This window comes from Arvicola amphibius, chromosome 3 (assembly GCF_903992535.2).
Source record: "Arvicola amphibius chromosome 3, mArvAmp1.2, whole genome shotgun sequence".
Classification (NCBI taxonomy): domain Eukaryota; kingdom Metazoa; phylum Chordata; class Mammalia; order Rodentia; family Cricetidae; genus Arvicola; species Arvicola amphibius.
In genome coordinates this window covers 84,418,605-84,440,070 of record NC_052049.1, presented here as the reverse complement: position 1 = coordinate 84,440,070, position 21,466 = coordinate 84,418,605, and the positions used below count along the sequence as shown (strand labels likewise).

Genomic DNA, 21,466 nt, shown 5'->3' with positions numbered 1-21,466 from the left:
GTTGTACATGGATGGATATATATGTTGATCTCAAATAGACACATTTCTGTTTATCTTGTTTAACATGACTTTTTACGTAATGTGTACTTCTAGGAACCTGACTTGGATGCTCTGGCGCAGCGGGCAGCAGAAAGAAAAAGAAAAGCTGAACTGAGGCATAAAGAAGCCCTTAAAGTGCAGAAAAATCAAAAAGAAATGTTGATGAAACAGAAAACCAGGTAACAAGATAACATTTTCCATATTTTCAGCTGAAACCAGTATGGCTAGAAATAGGGGGTGTGTAGCAGGCTGTGTGAGGACTGCTGAGTAAGAGGTAATGTAGATGCTGTACTCTGCACTGCTCTCACTAAGCAGTGGGGTGGTTTTCCTAGCCAAGCCAATATTCTGAGTTCAGTGGCAGGGGCTGAGTTTCTGAAGAAATGTATGGACGTTTCATACTTAATATCAACCAAAAAACTTTCTGATGTAAAAAGGAAGTTTAAAAACATCTATGTGATTAAAAGCATTAAAGGGATCTTTGGGCAGGACATGGTGGTACCAGCACTTGGGAGGCAAAGGCAGGCAGTTTTTTATAAGTTCAAGGCCAGCCTGGTCTACACATCTAGTTTTAGGCTAGCCAGGGACAGACTATCTTGAGACAGAATAGTGAATTCTGTCTCAAAACACAAGCACAAGATGTTGTAGACTGGAAAACCTCAGTTGTTAGTAATTTTTGCATGCTGTTACTGGTCTGCACTGGTCAACTGGTCATTGTACACATGGTCTATCTTTAACATTTCTAGTTCTGCTTGGTTTTTTTTTAGGTTTATTTATTTATTATGCATATAGTGTTCTGCATGCGTGTATCCCTGCATGCCAGAAGAGTGCACTAGATCTCATTATAGATGCTTGTGAACCACCACATGGTTGCTGGGACTTGAACTCAGGACCTCTAGAAGAGCAGCCAGTGCTCTTAACCTCTGAGCCACCTCTCCAGCCCCCACTAGTTCTGCTCTTACTGTAAAGAACTCTAAGCTAATGGTTCTCAACCTATAGGTGGGGTCACACGGCCCTTTCACAGGTCACCTAAGACTGTCTGCCTCGCAGATATTTAGATTATGATTCATAATGGTAGCAAAACTATCATTATGAAGTTGCAACAAAATAATTTTATGGTTGGGGGTCACTACAGTATGAGCAGTTGTGTGAAGGGGTTGAAGCATTGGAAAGGTTGAGAACCACTGCTCTCTATGATTAGTCAGTTGAACCTCCCCGGTCCTTAGATAAGCCTCTTGTAGTTGGTAAAGATGTTCTCACATGTATGTTTGGTCAAACAGCAAATTGAGTGTGGACTCAGCTAGAAAATGAGTTTCTGGCTTTTATGTTTTTAACTCTGTGCACTGATATCAAGTCAGTGCATTTCTGTTCCTCTTGGTGACAGCAGGTATTACCTGAGAGACTGATTGGTGGCATCTCTTGTCTTTTAAGGCATATAAAAGCTCGAAAGGAAGCATTGCTTGTGGAAAAAGAGAGATCGGCTAAAGTGGCCAGGCTGCCGCCTCCTGTCCCGGCCCCTTTTGAGGTGAGTTGCCTAGGGCTTTGTTTAAACAAGTTTTAGTTGCATGATATAGGAGTATATATGGAGTATTTTAAAATTCTAGATATTGTTTTACCTATAAATTAATATGTTTTTACGAACTTTAAGAAGTAATAGTACTGACATTTTTCTTGGTTACCTAATGCCCACTGTGTGTTGATTTTTCCCCAATGGGAGTTTTGTGTTTGTAAAGCATAGTGATTTGGGTTTTTATAGTCCTACTAATCATTCTGCCTTTTTTTTTTTATAGCTTTATTTGCCAAAAAAAAAAAAAGAGTTGCATTATTTGTCTTATAGACAGCTCATATTCTGGATTTGGTTCACAATCTAATAAAGAAGTAGAGCACAGATACATTTAAAATTTTGTTTACAATCATAAGGTCCTGCAAAGTTTATTTATAGAGTATGGTGTGTGATTTATGATCAGGCTCAATTTTGTTTACATGTTTGAAACAGTTCAATTTAATGAGTGCTAGAATGGACATGCTTGCTCGTACCTATAGTCTCAGCACTGGTGGAGCTGAGGCCGGAGGTGCCTAGTGAGCAAAACAGTAAGATTTGCTACAAAAGAAAGAGAGAATAGGAAAAAAATAAGTTCTCTTATTTATATTAGCGTTTTAGTGCTGATTAGCATTAGTGATTGGATAACTATCAAAATGACAGTTACTTTATGTGAAAAGTTAAAGGCTTTTTTAAAAAAAGTTTGGAAACTTAATACTGGAATGAGTATGTTTATCTTGTATTTGTGTATGTGTGATCAGCATGAGTGTCAGGCTCTGGGGTCTTCCCTACTCTCACAGGGCTGCCTGCCATGAAAGTGTCCTATTTCAGCCACTCTCCCAGGACCATGCAAGATATTAGAAAGGCAGGCAATATTTTAACCTGTCGTGCCTTTTGATAGCTTTTTATTATAATTTCCAATATTCATAAGCCAAAATAACTAGTTTCTTAGAATGCTTTTTCAGAGTGCAGGATAGGTAGAATAATTAGTTTCAGGGTAGTAAATTTGTAAATATTGTGCTTTTCTTTTTTCTTTTTTTTTCGTGAATATCATTCTGGAGATACTAAGTTTTATTATTCTGCACACAGCTATTGTCGTTATTCTTTTTTTAAATCATTCTGAAGTTTATATTCTCTTTATTGAAGAGAAGGCTCTTTAAGCTTTCTCTGTATCCATGGTTCTCAAGTGTTCTGTAGCCCAGCAAATGACTCTGGCTCCTTGTGATCATACTTAGTCCCACTTCGTTTGTGTGTCTTTCTCATGTGTTGTTGTTTGTAGATATATAGCTCTTATAAATTAAGATCTGGGTGACTGTATTCTTGTTTGGTTTTACAGTAGGCTCTTTATTCAGGCTACCCAGGTCTTTGGGGAAGAAGAGTATCTTAGAATATGTCTTGAGCTGGTTGGAGTTGGTGATATAAAAGAAAAGAATAGGACTTTGTTTAAAGGTCTAAGTTGTGGAGTATTTGGGGAACCTTGAAGGTAAGTTGTACCCTTTAAGGACCTTGTGTCATATATACAGAATATAGGTGCTTCTGGGTCACTATCTTTTTCAAACAGATAAAAATCAAATACTGAGAAACCTGAGGAAGTGTGAACTATTTAGACTTCTCAGACTAAGAATATTTTTATCAGGGCATGGCAGCACTTTGAGGTAGAGGCAGGAAGATCAAGAGTTCAAGGCCGGTCTTGCCTACGTGGCAAATAGGAAGCTAGCTTAGACTGTGTGAGACCCACTCATGAAAAACCAAGCAAACAAATAGGAAACAAGGTTTTTGTTTTACTTAATCCAAGGAAGAAATATCATTTTGGATATACTAAACTCTTATTCAAGAACTGTCCCTATGATTTAGTGAGTGAGCCCTGTTGCATATCTGGTTTTAGTATGTCTCGTTTACTTACCCTGATGGCCATACAAAGTAAAAGCCACACCTGTTTCACAAGTGAGGAAAGTGAAGACAGAGGGTTAACTAACTTGACTAGAGAACCAGAGTTTATATCAAGACCTGATTGTACGAGCTCTTGTTTTTCCTGTGGCACTTAGCTTCCCATGAATCCACTTCTTTAGACTTCACAGAGGTCAACTAGTCTGCACTAAGGTCTGCAAATGTAAACAGCCACGGTATTGAGAACCTCAGTGCTGTGAGAGTTGTAATGTCGTGGGTAGTATAAAAGCATGCTCTTTCTTTTTGGCACTGCCTTTGGAGATAGTACTAGATACAGGGGGAAAACAGGCTTGTTTTGTGTGTAGTTATAAGAGTTGTTGCATATTCCCCTTTTGCTGGGTGAGCCAATCTCAGTTGAGTTCTGCTTTTAGCCTGCACCCTGGTGGTTTAAGTCTAGTGATAGCTTACAGCAGAGCAGAGCGCAGGCTGAGCAGTTTAGAATATTTTACTAATCATCCTAACAATGCTGACAGTCCACGGACTTATTTGTTGAAACTCTAAAGTCTAACTCACTGGAAACTGTGTTTTAACTAACAGTTGGTGGTGACTGAAATCGAGATATAGCTACCTTGATTTTGGGAGTACTGGTTCTTATTAGTTGCTTGTAAATTGAGTCATCTATTTATATCCACTTTTAAATATCCTTGTGAAGAAGTATGTTTTATTTGTTTGGTTTGGTTTTTTGGGGAGGCGGTTTGGTTTAGTTTAGTTTGGTTTTAGTTTTTCCGAGACAGGGTTTCTTTGTATAGCTCTGACTGTCCTTGAACATTCTCTGTAGGCCAGGCTGACCTTGAACCGGAGATGCCTCTGCTTTCTGGAGCCCTGGGACTAAAGGTGTGCACCACTGCCCAGCATGTTGTGTAATTGTCCTGAAGTGTAGTTCACAAATTAACTGCTAGCACATATTTGTAATCCCAGCTCCTAGGAGGTGGAGGCAGAAGGATCAGGAGTATAAGGACATCAACTATAGCAAGTTTAAGACCAGCCTGGGCTACATGAGAACCTGTCACAGAAATAAAATAATCAGCTGATGTTTCCATGAATGGGAAAATGTTGTTTATAGTTTCTTTTTTTTTCTTTCTTTCTTTCTTGCCTCAGTTATGAGACTTTGAGTGGAATCACCCTGTTCTCACCCTTTGCTCCCTGTGTTTTCAGGTTCCCCTCAACACTTTCTGACTTGTTTAAAGTTCTCAATTTGTTCTGAACATTTGCCACTTTAAAAAATTAATACCAGTGTTAGGCATTATCACCAGAGATCTGATTCTAATTGGTTTGGTGAAGGACCAAGATGTCTAGTTTTCAAAAGCTATTTAGGTAATAATCTTAGCCCATTCATGGTACTTGGTTTTCCTTAATCCTATCTTCTTGCCTATTATGTTTTCTTTTTCCTTTTTTGAAATTTGAGTCCTGTTTTCTCCACTCATTTTTGTTAAAGGTGCATCTGATCATTTCTCAATTATACTTCTCCCTCTGAACTTGTCAGTATTATCTCCTCGGGGTTTAACAGGTGCTTTCTCAGACACATTGTAAGACCCACAATAATTGTCACCATTACCATGTGACATAGAAATAACTTTGTGCATTCTTTTCATAAGAAAACTGAGGGACAGAGCCAGCACCAGGTACAGAAGAGACTCGGGGAAATGGGACTGTTCATTTTCTGTTGACAGTGCCTAGCTTGGACAGTGTGAGCACTTGGAAATCCTTTGTTTGGTGTAGCTGATTTCATTACATATCAGGACATAATAAATTGTAATGGGCTAAATTACTTTTATGCCAACGTATTGGAAGCAAGGAACTAGCTTATTTCATCTTTTTGAGACTTGTGGAATTAGTGTGCTTAAATTAGCCAGTGTTTCCAGACCAAGATTAATACATGATTAAACATTGAGGGGTGAGACTAATGTGAACTCTAGTGGAATTTTTGTGATTAGTTGTGCTTCTAACTTGATTGGGTCTTGTAAGCATGTTTTTATTCAGGAGATTTGAAAGTGCTCTCAGTTCTGGAGATGGAGCTCAGTGGAAAAGCACCTCCCTGGGTACAGTCCGCAGTAAAGGGCACAGTAGAGGAGATACTATAGCAAAAATAACTGTCTCTTTAAATAACTTAGAAGTTAGGGTGAACTTCTGAACTGAAATAAAAACATTGACTATAATATACATATCTAGAAGGTCTATGAAACATTAAAAAATCTAATGTTTTTATTAAAACTTGAATTGATTTGCCAGGCGGTAGAGGCACATGCCTTTAATTCCAGCATTCAGGAGGCAGAGGTAGGCGGATCTGTGAGTTGGAGGCCAGCCTGGTCTATAAGAGCAAGTTCCAGGATAGGCACCAAAGCTACAGGAAAACCCTGTTTTTGTTTTTTTGTTTTTTTTTTTTTAAGGGAAAAAAAAAAACACACCTTGAAGTAATTTTACTCTGGGTGAAAAGATTTATTTCCTTATTAAGCAGATTTTAGCATTGGTCTTGTTATTAGTGCATTTCCTGTTTCTAGTAATACAGTACATTAGGCAAGGTATAGAGAAGACTGATGGGCTGCATCTGGTGTGGTCTTCTTACTGGCAGTCATAAGTTGGTGGAGAGCATCAAAGCCACAAACTAGGAGAGCTAGGTAAACCGGTTTTGTAGAAGACTTACTTTAGAAACAGATAACCATGACATGTGTTAATCACTTGAAGGCATTAGTCTGTTCACTAGAAGAGCTTCCCTAATAACTCCAGAAACTTCTACCCTGTTCCCTCCTAACATCGCCTAGTGAGGATTAACTTTGAACAAATTTTAGAACAATCCATAGCATGGATTAATACACAGCTTTGTGGCAGTGCATGTCTGTAATCCTAACACTCTGGAGGTTGGGGCAGATGGATTGCCATAAATTCCAGGCCAGCCAGGCTACATTACAAAATATTATTTCAAAAATAAAAATAAATTTACCTTTTGTATTAGATCTAGGTTTATTGAAAATGTGTGCTCCCTTAATGGAGATGGTTTAAAAAAAAAGAAAATGTGTGCTCTTTACCTAAGCTCTTATTTTATATGCTATTTTCCAGAACATTGAAGTGAACAGAATTCCTTCCTTGAAGACCAATAGTTCCACCTACCATCACATTTCAACTTTTGTGAGTAGACAGATGGGCACAAAGCAGGTGATTGACTTACTGTTTGTTCATAGTTCACTGGGTCTTTCTGTGTTCATCAGCTGAGGTTTATCTTGAGTCTTTGTCTAGTGTGGCTATTTCTCAAAATTTGAACAATCCTACTAACTGTTCTAGGTCAAAAGAACAAAAAGCCGCCGGGCGGTGGTGGCGCACGCCTTTAATCCCAGCACTCGGAAGGCAGAGGCAGGCGGATCTCTGAGTTCGAGGCCAGCCTAGTCTACAAGAGCTAGTTCCAGGACAGGCTCTAGAAACTACAGGGAAACCCTGTCTTGAAAAACCAAAACCAAAAACAAACAAAAAAGCCTTGTAAATGTGTTTTGACTTTTCATGTCAGATATATGGTTTTCTCCTATGAATGGAAGAGATACATAGCTATTTGTGACTGTCTTTTAAAATAGTAAATATATTCTTATCATGCATTGTACAAAATAGGTTTTTATTATAACATAAAGGAGGTTTTAAAACTTTTGATCATGAGTAGACTCTTTGCAGAAATAGAACTTTATATAGAAGGTGAACTCAGAGAAATATCAATGATCTCACCACCAGAAGACAAAATGGTTAACATCATATGTGTTAGATTCTGTCTTTATGTATAAACATGCATCAAAGACTTAAAAACAGGATTTTTTAAATAATATTTGTGAATGTTTTACCTTGCATGTGTGTCTGTGTGCCATATCAAATGCCTGATACCTGCAGAAGCCAGAAGAGGGTCATCTGATCCCCTATGACTGAAATTATAGATATTGTGAGCTGTCATATGGGTACTAGGAGTTGAGCCTGGGTTCTCCAAAACATCTGTCTTCCCATTTCTTTATCTTTATAGATATTATGACTTAAAAGTCTCTGCTAGTATTAGGAGTGAGCAACTGATATTTCCTTTTTATAATTGCTATTACTCTGTAACAGTAATTTTGCATGCTTTTTTTTCTTTCTTTTTTTGGGGGTGAGGGTTCTTATATAACAACCCTAGCTGTCCTAGAACTAGCTCTTTAGACCAGGCTGGCCTCAAACTCACAGAGATCCGCCTGCCTCTACCTCCTGAGTAGAGGGATTAAAGGTGTGCACCACCACCACCTGGCCTGTCTTGTTTGTTTCTGAGAGAAAGTCTCACCATATAGCCCTGGCTGACCTGGAACTGATAGAGATCTACCTGCCTCAGTCTCAGGCTCTATGCTGGGATTAAAGACATATACTGGTATTCCTAGTTAATAACTTTTGTTGTCATTATTGTTCCAATTTATTGATATAATTTTATCAGATAAAGAACAAGCTTTTTCACTTCTGGTTACATTCAAAATGCTGCCTGTGTGTTGAAGAGATAGTAGGTAGAGGACCTACACCCACTTGGACTTCTAACCAGCTTTAACTCCAGCTCCAGAAAATCAGACGCCCTCTTCTGGACTCCCAGGGCACCTGCACTCACACATGCACATATACATAATTAAAATAAAGGTTAAATAAAATGCTGTATATATTTGGAAGTAAATGTTCAAATAATAAAAAATAACAAGATATCTCACTGGCCTAGTCACTATTTCTGCATGAGTTCTAGGAAACCAGGGTTGTATTTAAGTCATTATTCTGGCCTTCTTAGCTGAATAAGCATTGCCATTTAGAGGAATTTCTTTCTGTCTTTTTTTTTTAAGATTTATATATTTATGTACTTTATGTATATGGGTGTTTTGTTTGCGTGTATATTTGTGCACCAGAAGAGGGTATTGGATCCCATGGGACTACAGTAATAGATGGTTGTGAACCACCATGTTGGTGCTGGGAATTGAACTCAGAACCTCTGGGAGAGAAGCCAGTGCTTTTAACCACTGCTTTTAACCACTGAGCCATCCCTCCAACCCTAAAGGAATTTCTTTTTTTTTTTTTTTTTTTTTTTTTTTTGTTTTTTCGAGACAGGGTTTCCCTGTAGTTTCTAGAGCCTGTCCTGGAACTAGCTCTTGTAGACCAGGCTGGCCTTGAACTCAGAGATCCGCCTGCCTCTGCCTCCCGAGTGCTGGGATTAAAGGCGTGCGCCACCACCGCCCGGCCCTAAAGGAATTTCTTAAAAACCATGGAGTACTTATCTTTGAATGTACAAAGCCTGATGTGTTTTAAAATGTATTTAAGACGTAATACTAATAATTTGATTATTTTATAGCTGAATGCTATGATAATTGCAGATACTAAACACTTTAACTATTTAATTTTATATAAGTAGAAAAAGTTCTATTAGTGACATTGTTTTTAAAGCTATTTCTTTGTTACACACAAAAGATCTAAATTTGTCTTGATTGACTGTTAGCCAGATGCTCATTTGGCTGCTGAAGAAGAAGCCAGACGACTGGAAGGATTGCGGAGACGAGCTGCACAGCAGAGAGTGGAGCAGATTGAAAGGGCGCACATGCGGGGGTCGCGTGCCATGAAGAAGGTCCACTTGGCCCAAGTAAGACCTGCCATCTCCCTGGGAGCTGGCTGCTGCTGGTAGACTGGTTGGTGGCATTGTAGAACTAATAGTGAGGGAGTTCTGTCCTAGAGTGTGAATACAGTGTTTCTTACTGTCGTTTCTCTTGCTGGGATAAAATGCCCTGAGAAAAACAACTTAAGGAAGGACAGGTTTACTTTACCTCACGGTGCAAGGTACAGTCCATCACGGAGGGCAGGTCAAGGAAGCAGGAGTTGAGGTAGCTGTCACATTACAGCACAGCCAGGAACAGAGCATGAGTACCTACAGCCACTCAGCTTCCTTCTCACACAGTCCAGCACCCAGCCAGGGAATGATGCCATCCACACTGGGCAGGTCTCTCCGCCCACCTCAATGTGGTCAAGATAATCCCTCACAGGCATGCCCCAAGATCTGTCTCCCAGAGGATTCTAGATTCTTTCATGTTGACAACATTAGCCATCACAGAAAGTCTCTGATTTGTATGATTTCATTATAATTTTCCAAAATCCTTTTCTGTCCTCTTTTAAGCTCAGGTTAAATAAAGCTGTTCTCATAATATATCTTTGTTTTATACATGTATACATGTTTACTAACACATTTTCTTTTTACATTTATTCAGTCCAAAAAGAGCCTCAGAAAATTAGTCAGTTTTTTGATGTAGTAATTTTTTATTGCATTGGTGTTTATAAATTTGCATAATTGATTCATTAAGTATTTTCTGAGCAAAAGACTTACTCTGGCCCCTTTGAATGTCAAGGTAGACTCATGCCTTACTTATTCTTGAATCACAGTGTGTGGTTCATCTTTTGCTCGTTTCTCTCTGCCCCTGAGTTTGGCCACATTCGTGTACTTTAAACACTCATCACCTTAGGAGAGGGTTTTTAAGTGTATCACTGGGCATTAGATGCTCATCCTAAGGAAGTCTACTTGGATAGTGGGGGTGAGATTATGACCTCCCTCAAAATTTTAGTTTTCATAAGTTTGAAGTGAATTACGACTTAGTTAACTGTCTGAATTTATTCATCAAAGAAATAACAACAGGGGCTGGAGAGATGGCTCAGAGGTTAAGAGCACTGACTGCTCTTCCGGAGGTCCTGAGTTCAATTCCTAGCAACCACATGTGCTCACAACCATCTGTACTGAGATCTGGTGCCCTCTTCTGGCCTGCAGGCATACATGGAGGCTGAACACTGTGTACATAATAAATAAATAAATAAATCTTTTTTTTTTTTTAAAGAAATAACAACAGAAACTGAGAAACAGCTATAAGTTGAACGCATTCTTTCATAAAAGCAGCAGTGTTGATTGGCCACAGAAGTGAGCTTCCACAGCTTGTCTGAACTTACCTCTGAGTTATTTGTCTTAAGCTTGCCTTAGCTCACCTTCATCATCTGTTTCCTGAGGCCTGCCTGAAGCGCATAGGAACACACATGGAGTTTAAACATTCCCTGTTATTAGGAAAAATACTGAGTGATACACCATGCTCAGGTGAGCCAGAGTAATGCATTTACTGTAATAACAAGTGACACGTGTGCTGTCATTAGAAAACAGCTGTTTGGGCCACTCCTCTATTCTAGACTAGTGTTTCTCACACAGGAAAAGTCACCCCAATCTGTGGCATCTCATTGTTAATGGATTCTATTACCCTGTCTGAATCTTTTCCCAAGACCTTTTGGTCCAGGAATGCTGGGTCTGTTGTTTTTGTTTGTTTGTTAATTTTATTGATTTTTTTTATTTAACTCTAAATTTTTTCTGCTCCCCTCCTCTCCCCTTTAACCCTCTCCCAAGGTCCCCATGCTCCTGATTTACTCAGGAGATCTTATCTTTTTCTACTACCCACGAAGATTAGATCTATGAATGTCTGTCTCTCTTAGGGTCCTCATTGTTGTCTAAGTTCTCTGGGATTGTGATTTGTAGGCTGGTTTTCTTTGCTTTGTGTTTAAAAACCACTTATGAGTGAGTACATGTGATAGTTGTCTTTCTGTGTCTGGGTTACCTCACTTAAAATAATGTTTTCTAGTTCCATCCATTTTCTTGCAAAATTCAAGATGTCATTATTTTTTCTGCTGTGTAGTACTCCATTGTGTAAATGTACCACATTTTTCTTATCCATTCTTCGATCGAGGGACATTTAGTTTGTTTCCAGGTTCTGACTATGACAAACAAAGCTGCTATGAACATAGTTGAGCACATGTCCTTGCTCAACCATACGATTGCGCATCCTTTGGATATATACCCAAAAGTGGTATTGCTGCGTCTTGAGGAAGGTTGTTTCCTAATTTTTGAGAAATCAACGTACTGATATCCAAAGGGGCTGTACCAGCTTGCACTCCCACCAGCAATGTATAAGTGTTCCCTTTTCCCCACATCCTCTCCCTGCTGGTCTATTGTAATTGGCATTTGTATTCTGTCCCCCTCTGGTTTTTTATTTTTTGTTTGTAATCCCCTTGCCCTCTGTGCTTTAGCCATAGAAACGCCATCTATGTTCTTCTCTGGTTGCCTTCATAGCCATACCTATGTGCTGCCCTTATTTTTTCTTCTACTACTCTTCTGTATGACTAAATGCTTACCCAGAAACCCAAGAGGTTTCTCTGATCGCCCTTCTTTGCCTTCTACCATCCAAATTAATTTAGCTAATAACTTCATTCAACTTTCATGTTAGTAGTATTCTACACATAAAGTGATACAGAAATCCCCTTAAATCGTGGAAATCAGAGTTTGGAGTGATGGGAAGTATCCTCATTAAATCTCAGTCACTTAGGACCTGAGAAGTACAGAGAGAGCCGAACGACAGCACATGCAGGAGCCCTGGTAGTTAAACAGAAAGTGATGAAATGGTTTTGCTTTGCCCTGAGAATGGTAGTGGCAGACACTTTTAAGACTTTATGGTCTAGGCAGCATCACCCCTCAGTGCTACCTGCTTTGTCCCATTACAGCCTAGGGTTGATATTTTCCCCTAATATTCTCAGTATATGTTATCCAGCACATATTTGTTGAATGGATAAATTGGAGTAGTATGTCATATGTGAGAACAAATGGGAGAGGAGGGGGAATTTTAGGCCTTATTCTTCATACTTTCCCCTCGCCAGTTAATGTAACTATCTGAAGTTTGACTCGGCTGTCATGAATCTGTTTTTTCTTGAAGAACCAAGAGAGACTAATGGAAGAACTCAAACAGCTGCAAAAAGAGGACCTGGCACGTAGGAGACAGACAGTGGCGCAGATGCCACCACAAGTAGTTGAACCGCCGTACAGACGCAGTGAGGTGGAAGAGGACTGGCAGCGAGAGCTGGAGTGTGCCTTTGAGGACATGTATAATGCAGACAGGAGTAAGGGCTTTCAGCAGGGCTTTTACATGTTCTGGTGGGAAATAATATTTGTAGTAATAAGCAGTGTTTATTTTGAAATGAGTTATTGTGTGGAAAGGACCTTCATGCTTTAGACTTAGGATTTTTATAGTTAAATTCCTTTTTTTCCCATCATATTAGAAGGAAAACATGTCTCTTTGTTTCTTTATTCAGAGGTGAAAGGAAACCTGATTTTGCATCTTACACCAGAGCCTTTGCCTGACATGTCTGATCAGCTCCAGGATGAAGAACTGGACCTTTCAATGGAACGAGAAAATCGAGGTGAAAATGAGAACCCTCAAGTGTCAGTCAGTCACTAAAATAATATATTCTACTGGAATAGGTCGTAAAAGCCCCTAAGCTGAATGTTAAAACTCACAGTAAGGAATTTTAATCATTAGCTAAGAGTTAGGAAAATCTGTTTGATTTAAGCACCAACAATGACACTAATGGAAGCAGTGGTAAGGAGTGTGTGTATTTCTGCCGTCAGGGATCAGTTCCCTACTTAGTGGAGGGAGCCATTTACACATGATACCATCTGGAGATCTTTAGGTTGTATGAGTTAGATCCTTAGTTCTGTATTTATTTGAAGGATCAGCAATTTTTAGACTTGACCAGATTATTAGAGATCCTATTGTGTTCCACTACTGCTGGGTACTTCATGTAGCATGATGAGTTGTACAGACTTTGATCTCCTATCCTTCACACCTGGCTTCAATGCTGACCTTTCTCACCGGTTGTCCTGTATGCTTAACACTCATATCCAGCACTTAGTCATCTCTTGCTTACTGAAATCTTCACTTTGTAACTTAAGTGAATGGTGGGGCCAGCAAGATGTCTCAGTGGGTAAAGGCACTTGCCTCCAAGCCTCGTGACCTCAGTTTAATTCCTGGGACATGGTGGGAGGAGGGAACCGACTCCCGCAGGTTGTCCTCTGACTTGAACGTTCCCCCTCCCCCCCCTGCAAATAAACATAACGAAGTGAATGATGGTGTCATGGTTACCAGATGCAGATCAAACTCTACACTGTTGAACTGACCTCATTTTTCCTCTTATTTCTATCTATATTACCTCGACGTCATACCTCTTGGGTTTACATCTCATCACCTGCACCCTACACTGTGAAAGTGGCTCTTTTATGGCACTGACTTGATGAATAGTATCTTCGAGAGAACATTTTGTTGTTGTTTCTTTTTTTATTTTTTTTGTTGTTTCATTTTTTTGTTTGTTTTTATCATTTCGTCCAAGGTTTAGTTTTTTTGTTTTGTCTTTTGTTCTTTTTGGTTTTGCGAGACAACATTTCTCTGTGGAACAGCCTGACTGTCCTGGAACTCACTCTGTAAACCAAACTGGCCTTAAATTCACAGAGATCCACCTGCCTCTGCCTCCTGGGTGCTGGGATTAAAGGTGTGTATCACCTCCACTGGCTGGGCTTAGTTGTTTTAATGAAATTTATTGTTCATATTTCTAGTTAGCCAGAATTGAAGCCTAGCATTACCTAAAGAAACACTGTTTCCTGCTGAACTTAGTTACAGTCTGGCATGATGTTGCTCAGTCTTAGCTGTTCAGGAGGCTGAGCCAAGAGGACAACCAGGGATTTGGGACTAGTCTTGGCAAAATAACAATACTTTGTCTCTTGAAGACAACAAAGGGCTAGGAATTTCCATTACCATTCAAAACTAAATCCTTATTGAAAAATAATCACAAATAAAAATTGGCAATGTAGCTCAGTGGTAGAGTGTTTCTCTAGCATGTGTGTACACACACAAAAGATGGGTGGATGGAAGAAAGGAAAAAAGGAAGGAAGAGAGGAGAGGTTGGAGGGAGGGAGGAGGATGGATAGATGGAGAGAATTAATCTGCCTTAAAATGGGAAGGTCATAGAATAATGGTTTAACCTCAGTATATGGCTCTGTGTTTATGAAGCGCTGAGAAGCAGTTGTGAGGTAGAGTGCAGTGGAGTCACCTTTTGTGTTTATTGACTGGAAAGGACAAAGCTGTGTCTGTGCTGGAGATGGTGCGCAAGATAGGCACTTCTGTGACATTTGCTGCAGTGTGCTGAGCTGTTTGTTACATTTCTATCAGAATTTTTTTAAATATGTATTATAATGTACTACTTTGCCAGTTTTCACCCTCTTTTGTTGTAGGAGGCTACTTGTTTGTTCCTGGCTGCTCACCCCCAAAATAACCACACACAAACTATATTAATTAAATCACTGTTTGACCTCTTAGCTCTAGCTTCTTATTGGCTAGCTCGTACATCTTAATTTAACCCATTTCTATTAATCTGTGTATCGCCATGTGGCTGTGGCTTACTGGCAAGGTTCCGTCCAGTGTCTGTCTCTGGCAGAGCTACATGGTTTCTCCTTGACTCCGTCTTCTTTCTCCCAGCATTCAGTTTAGTTTTCCCTGCCTAGCTCTGTTCTACCCTGCTATAGGCTCAAAGCCATTTCTTTATTCATTAGCCAATGGAAGCAACACATATACAGAAGGACCTCCTACATCATTGTTTGGCATTCTTAAATTTTTCTTTGACTAAACTAAAGCACAGTTTGGTCCGCCATAGAGAATTTTTAGTTTTGTTCTTAGTTAGCTTGTGCTATCTGTGTGGAAGGATGCTTGCAGAAATACCTTGTTTCTGATTTTTGATGAGTGAAAGGGTTTACTTACAACCACAGAAAAATTTGGACCACGTATTAGGAAGAATGATTTGAAAGGAGGTGCTTTACTTCAAGACTGTAAAGTTGTTTTTCTCTGTAGCCTGCTAAGAACTCTTTGGACTATTGCCTAGCACAGACATGACTCAAGCATTTGCCTCACTCCTGAGCTGATTAGGAGTTACGCAGTCTGTTGTCACCTAGCAAGTAGAGTGAATATCCTCCTCAGAGTTAAGCTTGAAATTGGTGTATGTGTATTATGTTGTTGGAAAATGGTCTAAATTTGAATTTAAGCTGAAAAAAATTATACTTCATTGTTAAACTAAGACAAGTTAGTTAGCATTGTTGAATACATTAACCTTTAAATGCTGAAAATAAAGTTGTGCTTTTGCTTTAAGTAATTATGACAGTGATTGAGCATAAAGATAGAATCATTTGCCTAAATGTAATGATTTAAACTTTATTTTTTTTTAGTACCTTTTGCAATGAAGACCCAACAGATCCCCTCAAGAATTCTTTTTAAAAGATTGTTAAATAAGATTCGAAACCAAAAATCTCTGTGGACAATTAAATCCGTGTCTGAGGATGACAGTGAGCTGACCACAAGCATCAGTGAGACTGAGGGTAAAGCACCGACCGTGGAATCCATGGAATCCGGAGCCGTTACCCTCGAGGAAAGAACGCTGTCCTCCGAGCAGGAGCAAGGTGCTTTTCCCAGTAGTCTGTCTGATGGCACACAAACCCATCAAACCCTCTTTAGATTGTTAAAAAAAAATGCTCACACCTGAGTTTGGGGTTTAGCACCATAGCAGAGATTGAAAGCCCTGGTTTCAAGCCTGTATCATTGGTGGGATTGTGGGGCACGGCGGGGAACATGGTGGTTGTCTCATGCATGAGAAAACAAAGAATAGAGGTCAAAAGTTAAGAGACAGGCTGTGGGGCTGGAAAGATGGCTCAGAAGTTAAGAGCACTGGCTCCTCTTCCAGAGAACCTGGGTTCAATTCCTAGCACCCATGTGACAGCTCACAACTGTCTATAACTCCAGTTCTAGGGGATCTGACACCCTCACACAGACATACATGTAGGCAAAACACCAGTGCACATAAAATAAAAATAAATAAATTACAAAAAAAAAGAAAAGAAAGAGAGAAAAGAAGAAAGAAAAAGAAATGGGCTAGAGGGATGCTCAATGGTTAAGAGCACTTTGCTATTCCAGAGGACTTACGTTCAATTTCCAGCATGCACATGGTAGCTCATAGTCTTCTGTAACTCCAGTACTAGGGGTCAGACCCTCTCTTCTGGTCTCTAAGGGAGGGTACTAGACAGGTAAATGGTACACAGGCATACAGCAGGCAAAACATCCATATACATAAAATTAAAACATTTAAAGTTAAGAAACAATCCTGCTTCTTAAAAGACCACAGAAGAATGCTGAGAACATTAGTGATTCCTGAACCACTTTGCTCATTGTGCGAACTCCTGGAAGTCACTGAACCACATCAGTTAGTTACTTGTAATGTTTAGGCTATTGCTTTCTTGTTGTTTCTGTTGCTGTATTGCTACTGAAGTCCGTGCCCTTATCTTTGTTGTCTATGTACTCGTGTGTGTGTGTGTGTGTGTGTGTTACGTGGATGGTATGCCATATGCCTGGTGTGCATCACTCACATCTTTTTTTTATTCAGTGCATGTGCGTGCATGCACACACCTGATTATGTGCACCTTGTGCATGTGGAAGTAAGAAGGCATCAGAAGGTCCCCTGGGAAGGAATGAGATTGGGGGAAAAATGTGTAGCTCAATAAAAATAAATAAATAAAAGTTAAAATGATTGGCTACCAAAAAGACAACAACAGCAACAACAACAAAATCCTCTTGAACTGGAGTTGCAGTTGGTTGTGAGCAGTTGTGTGGGTATGGAAGCAGCCCAGGTCCTCTGTGAGAGTGGAGGGCGCTCAGCAGCTGACTCTGCAGCCTCCCCACATCACTGGTTTTCAGTAAGAATTTCTAGAAAACTTTTAATTAAAAGACAGACATGTGTTAGTGTTTTTTGAGTGTATATTTCTTTACATTCCTACCAGAGATCCTTTCCTTATTTAACTCTAAAGAATGGGGGAGTGGCTCTTAAATATTGGGTCCATGGGGGTCTTGCAAAGATAGGGGACAGATCACCAAAGTCTATTAAGCCAGAAACAAACTTTATTCCAGGAAAAAGAAAAGAAAAACATATTTCCGTGGGGCACAAAAGCTTATCAGCTAGCTGTGACCACAACCAGAAATGGGCTTGTATGGCTGGGCAATGGGCTGTTTCCGAACTCCCCTTTTTATAGCAAGAAGCAAGCATTAAGCATGAACAAAAGCATTTTTACAATCTCAAGGTAAAACTCAGATACAAATTGCTTTTTTTTTTTTTTTTTACACTTTCCATTAGCAGGATTTTTCAGTTAAACTAGTGTTTGTATTTAGCCCATTTTTTCTTTCTGTCACTTTCTGATGGTGTTTACCAAAGCTTTACACTCCCCTGATACTACCAGTTTTGCGTTGCAGGGAAGGGTATGGGACAGTGCACAACCAAGGTACATCTCATCATTTAAAAGTTAGCTCACATCAGTTGCTGGTCATGAGTGGCCAGGGGCTGTCTAAAAGCTGACCCTCAGTTTGCAGAGGGCCGCTTCAGCCTTGCAGACAGACCTATGGGTTGTAAAGCAAAGTAACCCACTATTAGTAGTTAATCCTTAAGCTGCTGACAGTTTGCTTACAACTTTATATTTCTTTATTTCTACATTCTTATTTCTGGACTACATTTCTATATTCTTTTTCTTGGACTCTTCATTAAATATATTTTTAGAAGTTACTAGGATCATACTAAAAGATCTTGAATTATATATATGAGCAAATGAGAATTGTGGAGACATGATCTGATTTCAATTGTATTTCTTACAGGTTTATATTTTAGGATTTTTTTTTCTTTTTTTGGAACATATGTCTGTAAGTGTATGGAGATGTTTTGCTACTGAACTTTTGAGTGGAATGATTGTTGGATTTTATACTGCACACAAGAACCCTTGGCCTACAGCCTTTACTAGGCATTCTAAACACTTATTTCTTGTTTTTCTCCTTTGTGTTTTCTTTTGCTGCATCCATTGGTCATTGCCCCCAGAGCCCATTTCTCGAATCTGTTTTCCTTTGTTCAGAACTCCCTAGTTCACCTCAGATTCACACTGTACAATGTTATGTATTTACTGATATCTTTTAAAGTGTGTGTTTCCCAAGTCAGCCTGTGGGAGCCCTTGACTAAAGGTCAGAGAGTTCAGACCTGTTCTCCTTCAAGGTTATAGGACAGGAGTTTTGGCCCAAGGTGTGGCTACTGACAGGATGTTTTGACCTAGGGTGAGATTACCTGATCTTTTGGGTATTGAGAAGGTGATTACTTTGTTCTTTGTATCCTGGTAAAGAAGCCTCTTGCCTTCCCCCTCTTCTTTGAATCGGGGTGTATGAAGCTTATGAGAAATAAACACAGGTTGAATCTCAGTATTTACTAGATGCCCTCCTGACTCTATCAGTTGTCTCTAGTCTGTTTCTTTCTTAATCACACTTCCCTCCACGCACGGAGGAATAAGCCAGGCTGGACCCTGCTGTTGTCGCCTGGATGCAATATAATGGCACCAGCCTCCTTGGATTCTGCTCATTATTAGATACCTTTATTTTCAGATCTGTTATCATCTTACATTTGCCCCAAACTCCTAACCTATACAGCTGCTTTTTGTCCCCTCGGCTCCCCACAAGTCTCCCACATCCACTACCTGGTAATATGTTAATTTATTTGCTGGAGCAAAAAAGTTTAGATCATTCTGGTTTTCTTATTTTATTGCCTACATCCGAACCATCAGCAGTTTCAGCTAGTCCCACACTTAAAGTATATCCAAAGTCCAGCCATTTCTCTCCACCAATCCTACTTTCAGCTGCATTCGTTTTCTGGTGTAGATTCTTGAAATCTCTTCATCAAGTGACTGTGAAAACCCAGGTCAGCTCATTTTCTTCTGCATCAAGCCCTACAGTGAGAATCAGACTGTTGACAAAGGCTCCACACACATACTCTGCCTTTCTTCCTTCCACATCTCTTGCCGTCACTGTGCTATAGACTCTTTGTACTGTTGGTGTTAGGCCAGCATTCTGTAAATGTTACTGTGGCTGTCTCCCTTCTGCCTGAGCCTACTCACCTGTTGCTTTCTCAGTGAGACTTTCTCTGCTCGCTTTATATAAAATACCACCCTCTGCCTTCCCAGTAATGCTCCCATCTCTTTATAATCTCTTTCGCCCTGCTTTCTCTTCATAGGTCTTACCAATAAGCAGTAGGCTTACTTTTCTTGCTTATTTCCTTCACAGCTAACCCATTTGTGAGAGAGGAGCTTAAAGATTCTATTTATTGCTCTGTCCTCAGAGGCCTTGTGGATAAAAAGTGCTCAGTTTTGTTGAATTAGTTGGTTAGCTTAAAGCAAGATTTGATAAGTCAGATATTTAAAACCATGAGAATAGAAGTTTCCTTTAGAGGAAGAATTCTGGGAGAAGGGAGCTTACATATGACCACCTGAGGGATTCCAGCTGCAAAACTGTAGGAGGCCAGACAAGTAGAGAGCACAGTACTGGACTCCCAGTAAAAGGAATTCTGCTGTTGAATCTGTGGTGAGATTTTGAAAATGCCACCATGGGGCCTAGAGAGAGAGCTCAGCAGTTAAAAGCACTGCCTGCTCTTCCAGAGGTCATGAGTTCAATTCCCAGCAACCACATGGTGACTCACAGCCATCTGTTATAAGATCTGGTGCTCTCTGCTGGTGTGTGGGCATACATGCCGACAGAACACTATACATGATAAATCAATAAGTCTTTGAAAGAAAGAAAGAAGAAAGGAAAGAAAGAAAGAAAAAGAAGTGAAAGAAAATGCCGCCACATGAGTAGTCATTCTTCACTTCCAGCTGACCATGCCTCCCGTCTGTGGGTCTGTTTGTGTCAAGTGACCCAAAGAGTGTGTGTGTGTGTGTGTGTGTGGGGGGGGGGGTTCTGTTTCCCTTTGTTTCCCTTCACAGGGCCTTCATACCTGTTGGTGTGTGGCTAAGTCTGTTCATCCTTTCACGTGATCTCCTTCCTTCCTTTTCAGTGACTGCTTAGAGACCGTTTTCTCAGGGAAATCATACCTGCCCCACTAATCTAATGTCCTTATGATGTTTTATGATATAGCATGTTTTCTTTTCAAAATTCCTGTTTTAACTCTCCGCATTCTTAGAGAAGGTTGTATGGTATTTCTGCCCCATCTTTCAGCCTTCAAACCTGTGTGAGGTCCTGTGTCAGTCAGCACAGTATGTATCACTTGTCACCTACTGTGCTTTGTAGGTGAGCACTCTGTGCAGAACAGCTGCCTATCCTGTGTGATGGAGTTCACATCATAGTTATCCTAGGAAAGGCACATTGACATTTCTTTTTTTTTATTTGTTTATTATGTATACAGTATTCTTCTTGCAGGCCTCATTACAGATGGTTGTGAGCCACCATGTGGTTGCTGGGAATTGAACTCAGGACCTTTGGAAGAGCAGGCAATGCTCTTAACCGCTGAGCCATCTCTCCAGCCCACATTGACATTTCTTTAGCACCTCTTTAGTCTTTGATTTTTCTTGTAATGTTTGGCTTAGGTTGGGAGGTTAATGTATATAACTACCAAAAATGACCAAGCCTTCACTGAGGGTCCACTTCCTGTGGACCAAGATAGAACGGTTGATCTGATCTAAATGCAGGTTTCTGTTATTTTGTTCCCTTTAAGCTTAACATCATACTAACAGTGGTATCTGTTACAGTCATGGACAGTGATAGGCTGACAATTGAATCTGGACCACTGAGTAGTGAAGACAAGCCATTTTTCTGCCAAGCAGATGCTGGAAAGGAACAAGGTATTTCTGTCATATCCTCAAATTAAGCTAGCTTGGTTTCTCACATCTTTTTCTTAGTAAAGAATGGTACTACAGTGGAGTCATCTTTAGGAATTATTGAAGGTAGTTTTTGTTTGGTGATTCTCCTAGCAGTTGCTGCATTTCTACCTGTCACAACTGTGACTCAGTGTTCAGTACTACTTCATCCTCAGGAAGAAGCAGTCAAAATTCGAATGTCAGCAAGGCACAAACAGGTAAGCAAGCCCTGTAATTACAGTTTTGTTTAACCTATGCAATTCTTCTTAATCTCTGATTCTTTGATACTGTCTTTTTAATCTGACATAAACATTTGGCTGTTAAGATGCATTTGGTTTCTGCTTACATTCATTTGCCCCCTAGGTGTCTGCTGTGTGCTTCTTTTCCCT

General features: G+C 39.9%; 1 protein-coding gene across 11 annotated transcripts in view; it reads left to right on the top strand.

The window, feature by feature from the left end:
- The window catches only part of Cep295 (centrosomal protein 295), a 42,358-nt gene that overhangs the window by 5,230 nt on the left and 15,662 nt on the right, over positions 1–21,466 (top strand). For 7 of the 11 annotated variants that reach the window (XM_038322717.1, XM_038322716.1, XM_038322714.2 and 4 more), the window contains exons 4-12: positions 94–218; positions 1,468–1,561; positions 6,578–6,673; positions 8,985–9,125; positions 12,271–12,454; positions 12,647–12,754; positions 15,603–15,833; positions 20,970–21,062; positions 21,192–21,295. In XM_038322717.1, the coding sequence (XP_038178645.1) occupies positions 94–218; positions 1,468–1,561; positions 6,578–6,673; positions 8,985–9,125; positions 12,271–12,454; positions 12,647–12,754; positions 15,603–15,833; positions 20,970–21,062; positions 21,192–21,295 (1,176 nt within the window). Of the gene's footprint in view, positions 1–93; positions 219–1,467; positions 1,562–6,577; positions 6,674–8,984; positions 9,126–12,270; positions 12,455–12,646; positions 12,755–15,602; positions 15,834–20,969; positions 21,063–21,191; positions 21,296–21,466 lie in introns of those variants that run through there. The other 4 variants (XM_038322721.1, XM_038322718.1, XM_038322719.1 and 1 more) reach the window with 3 other exon arrangements.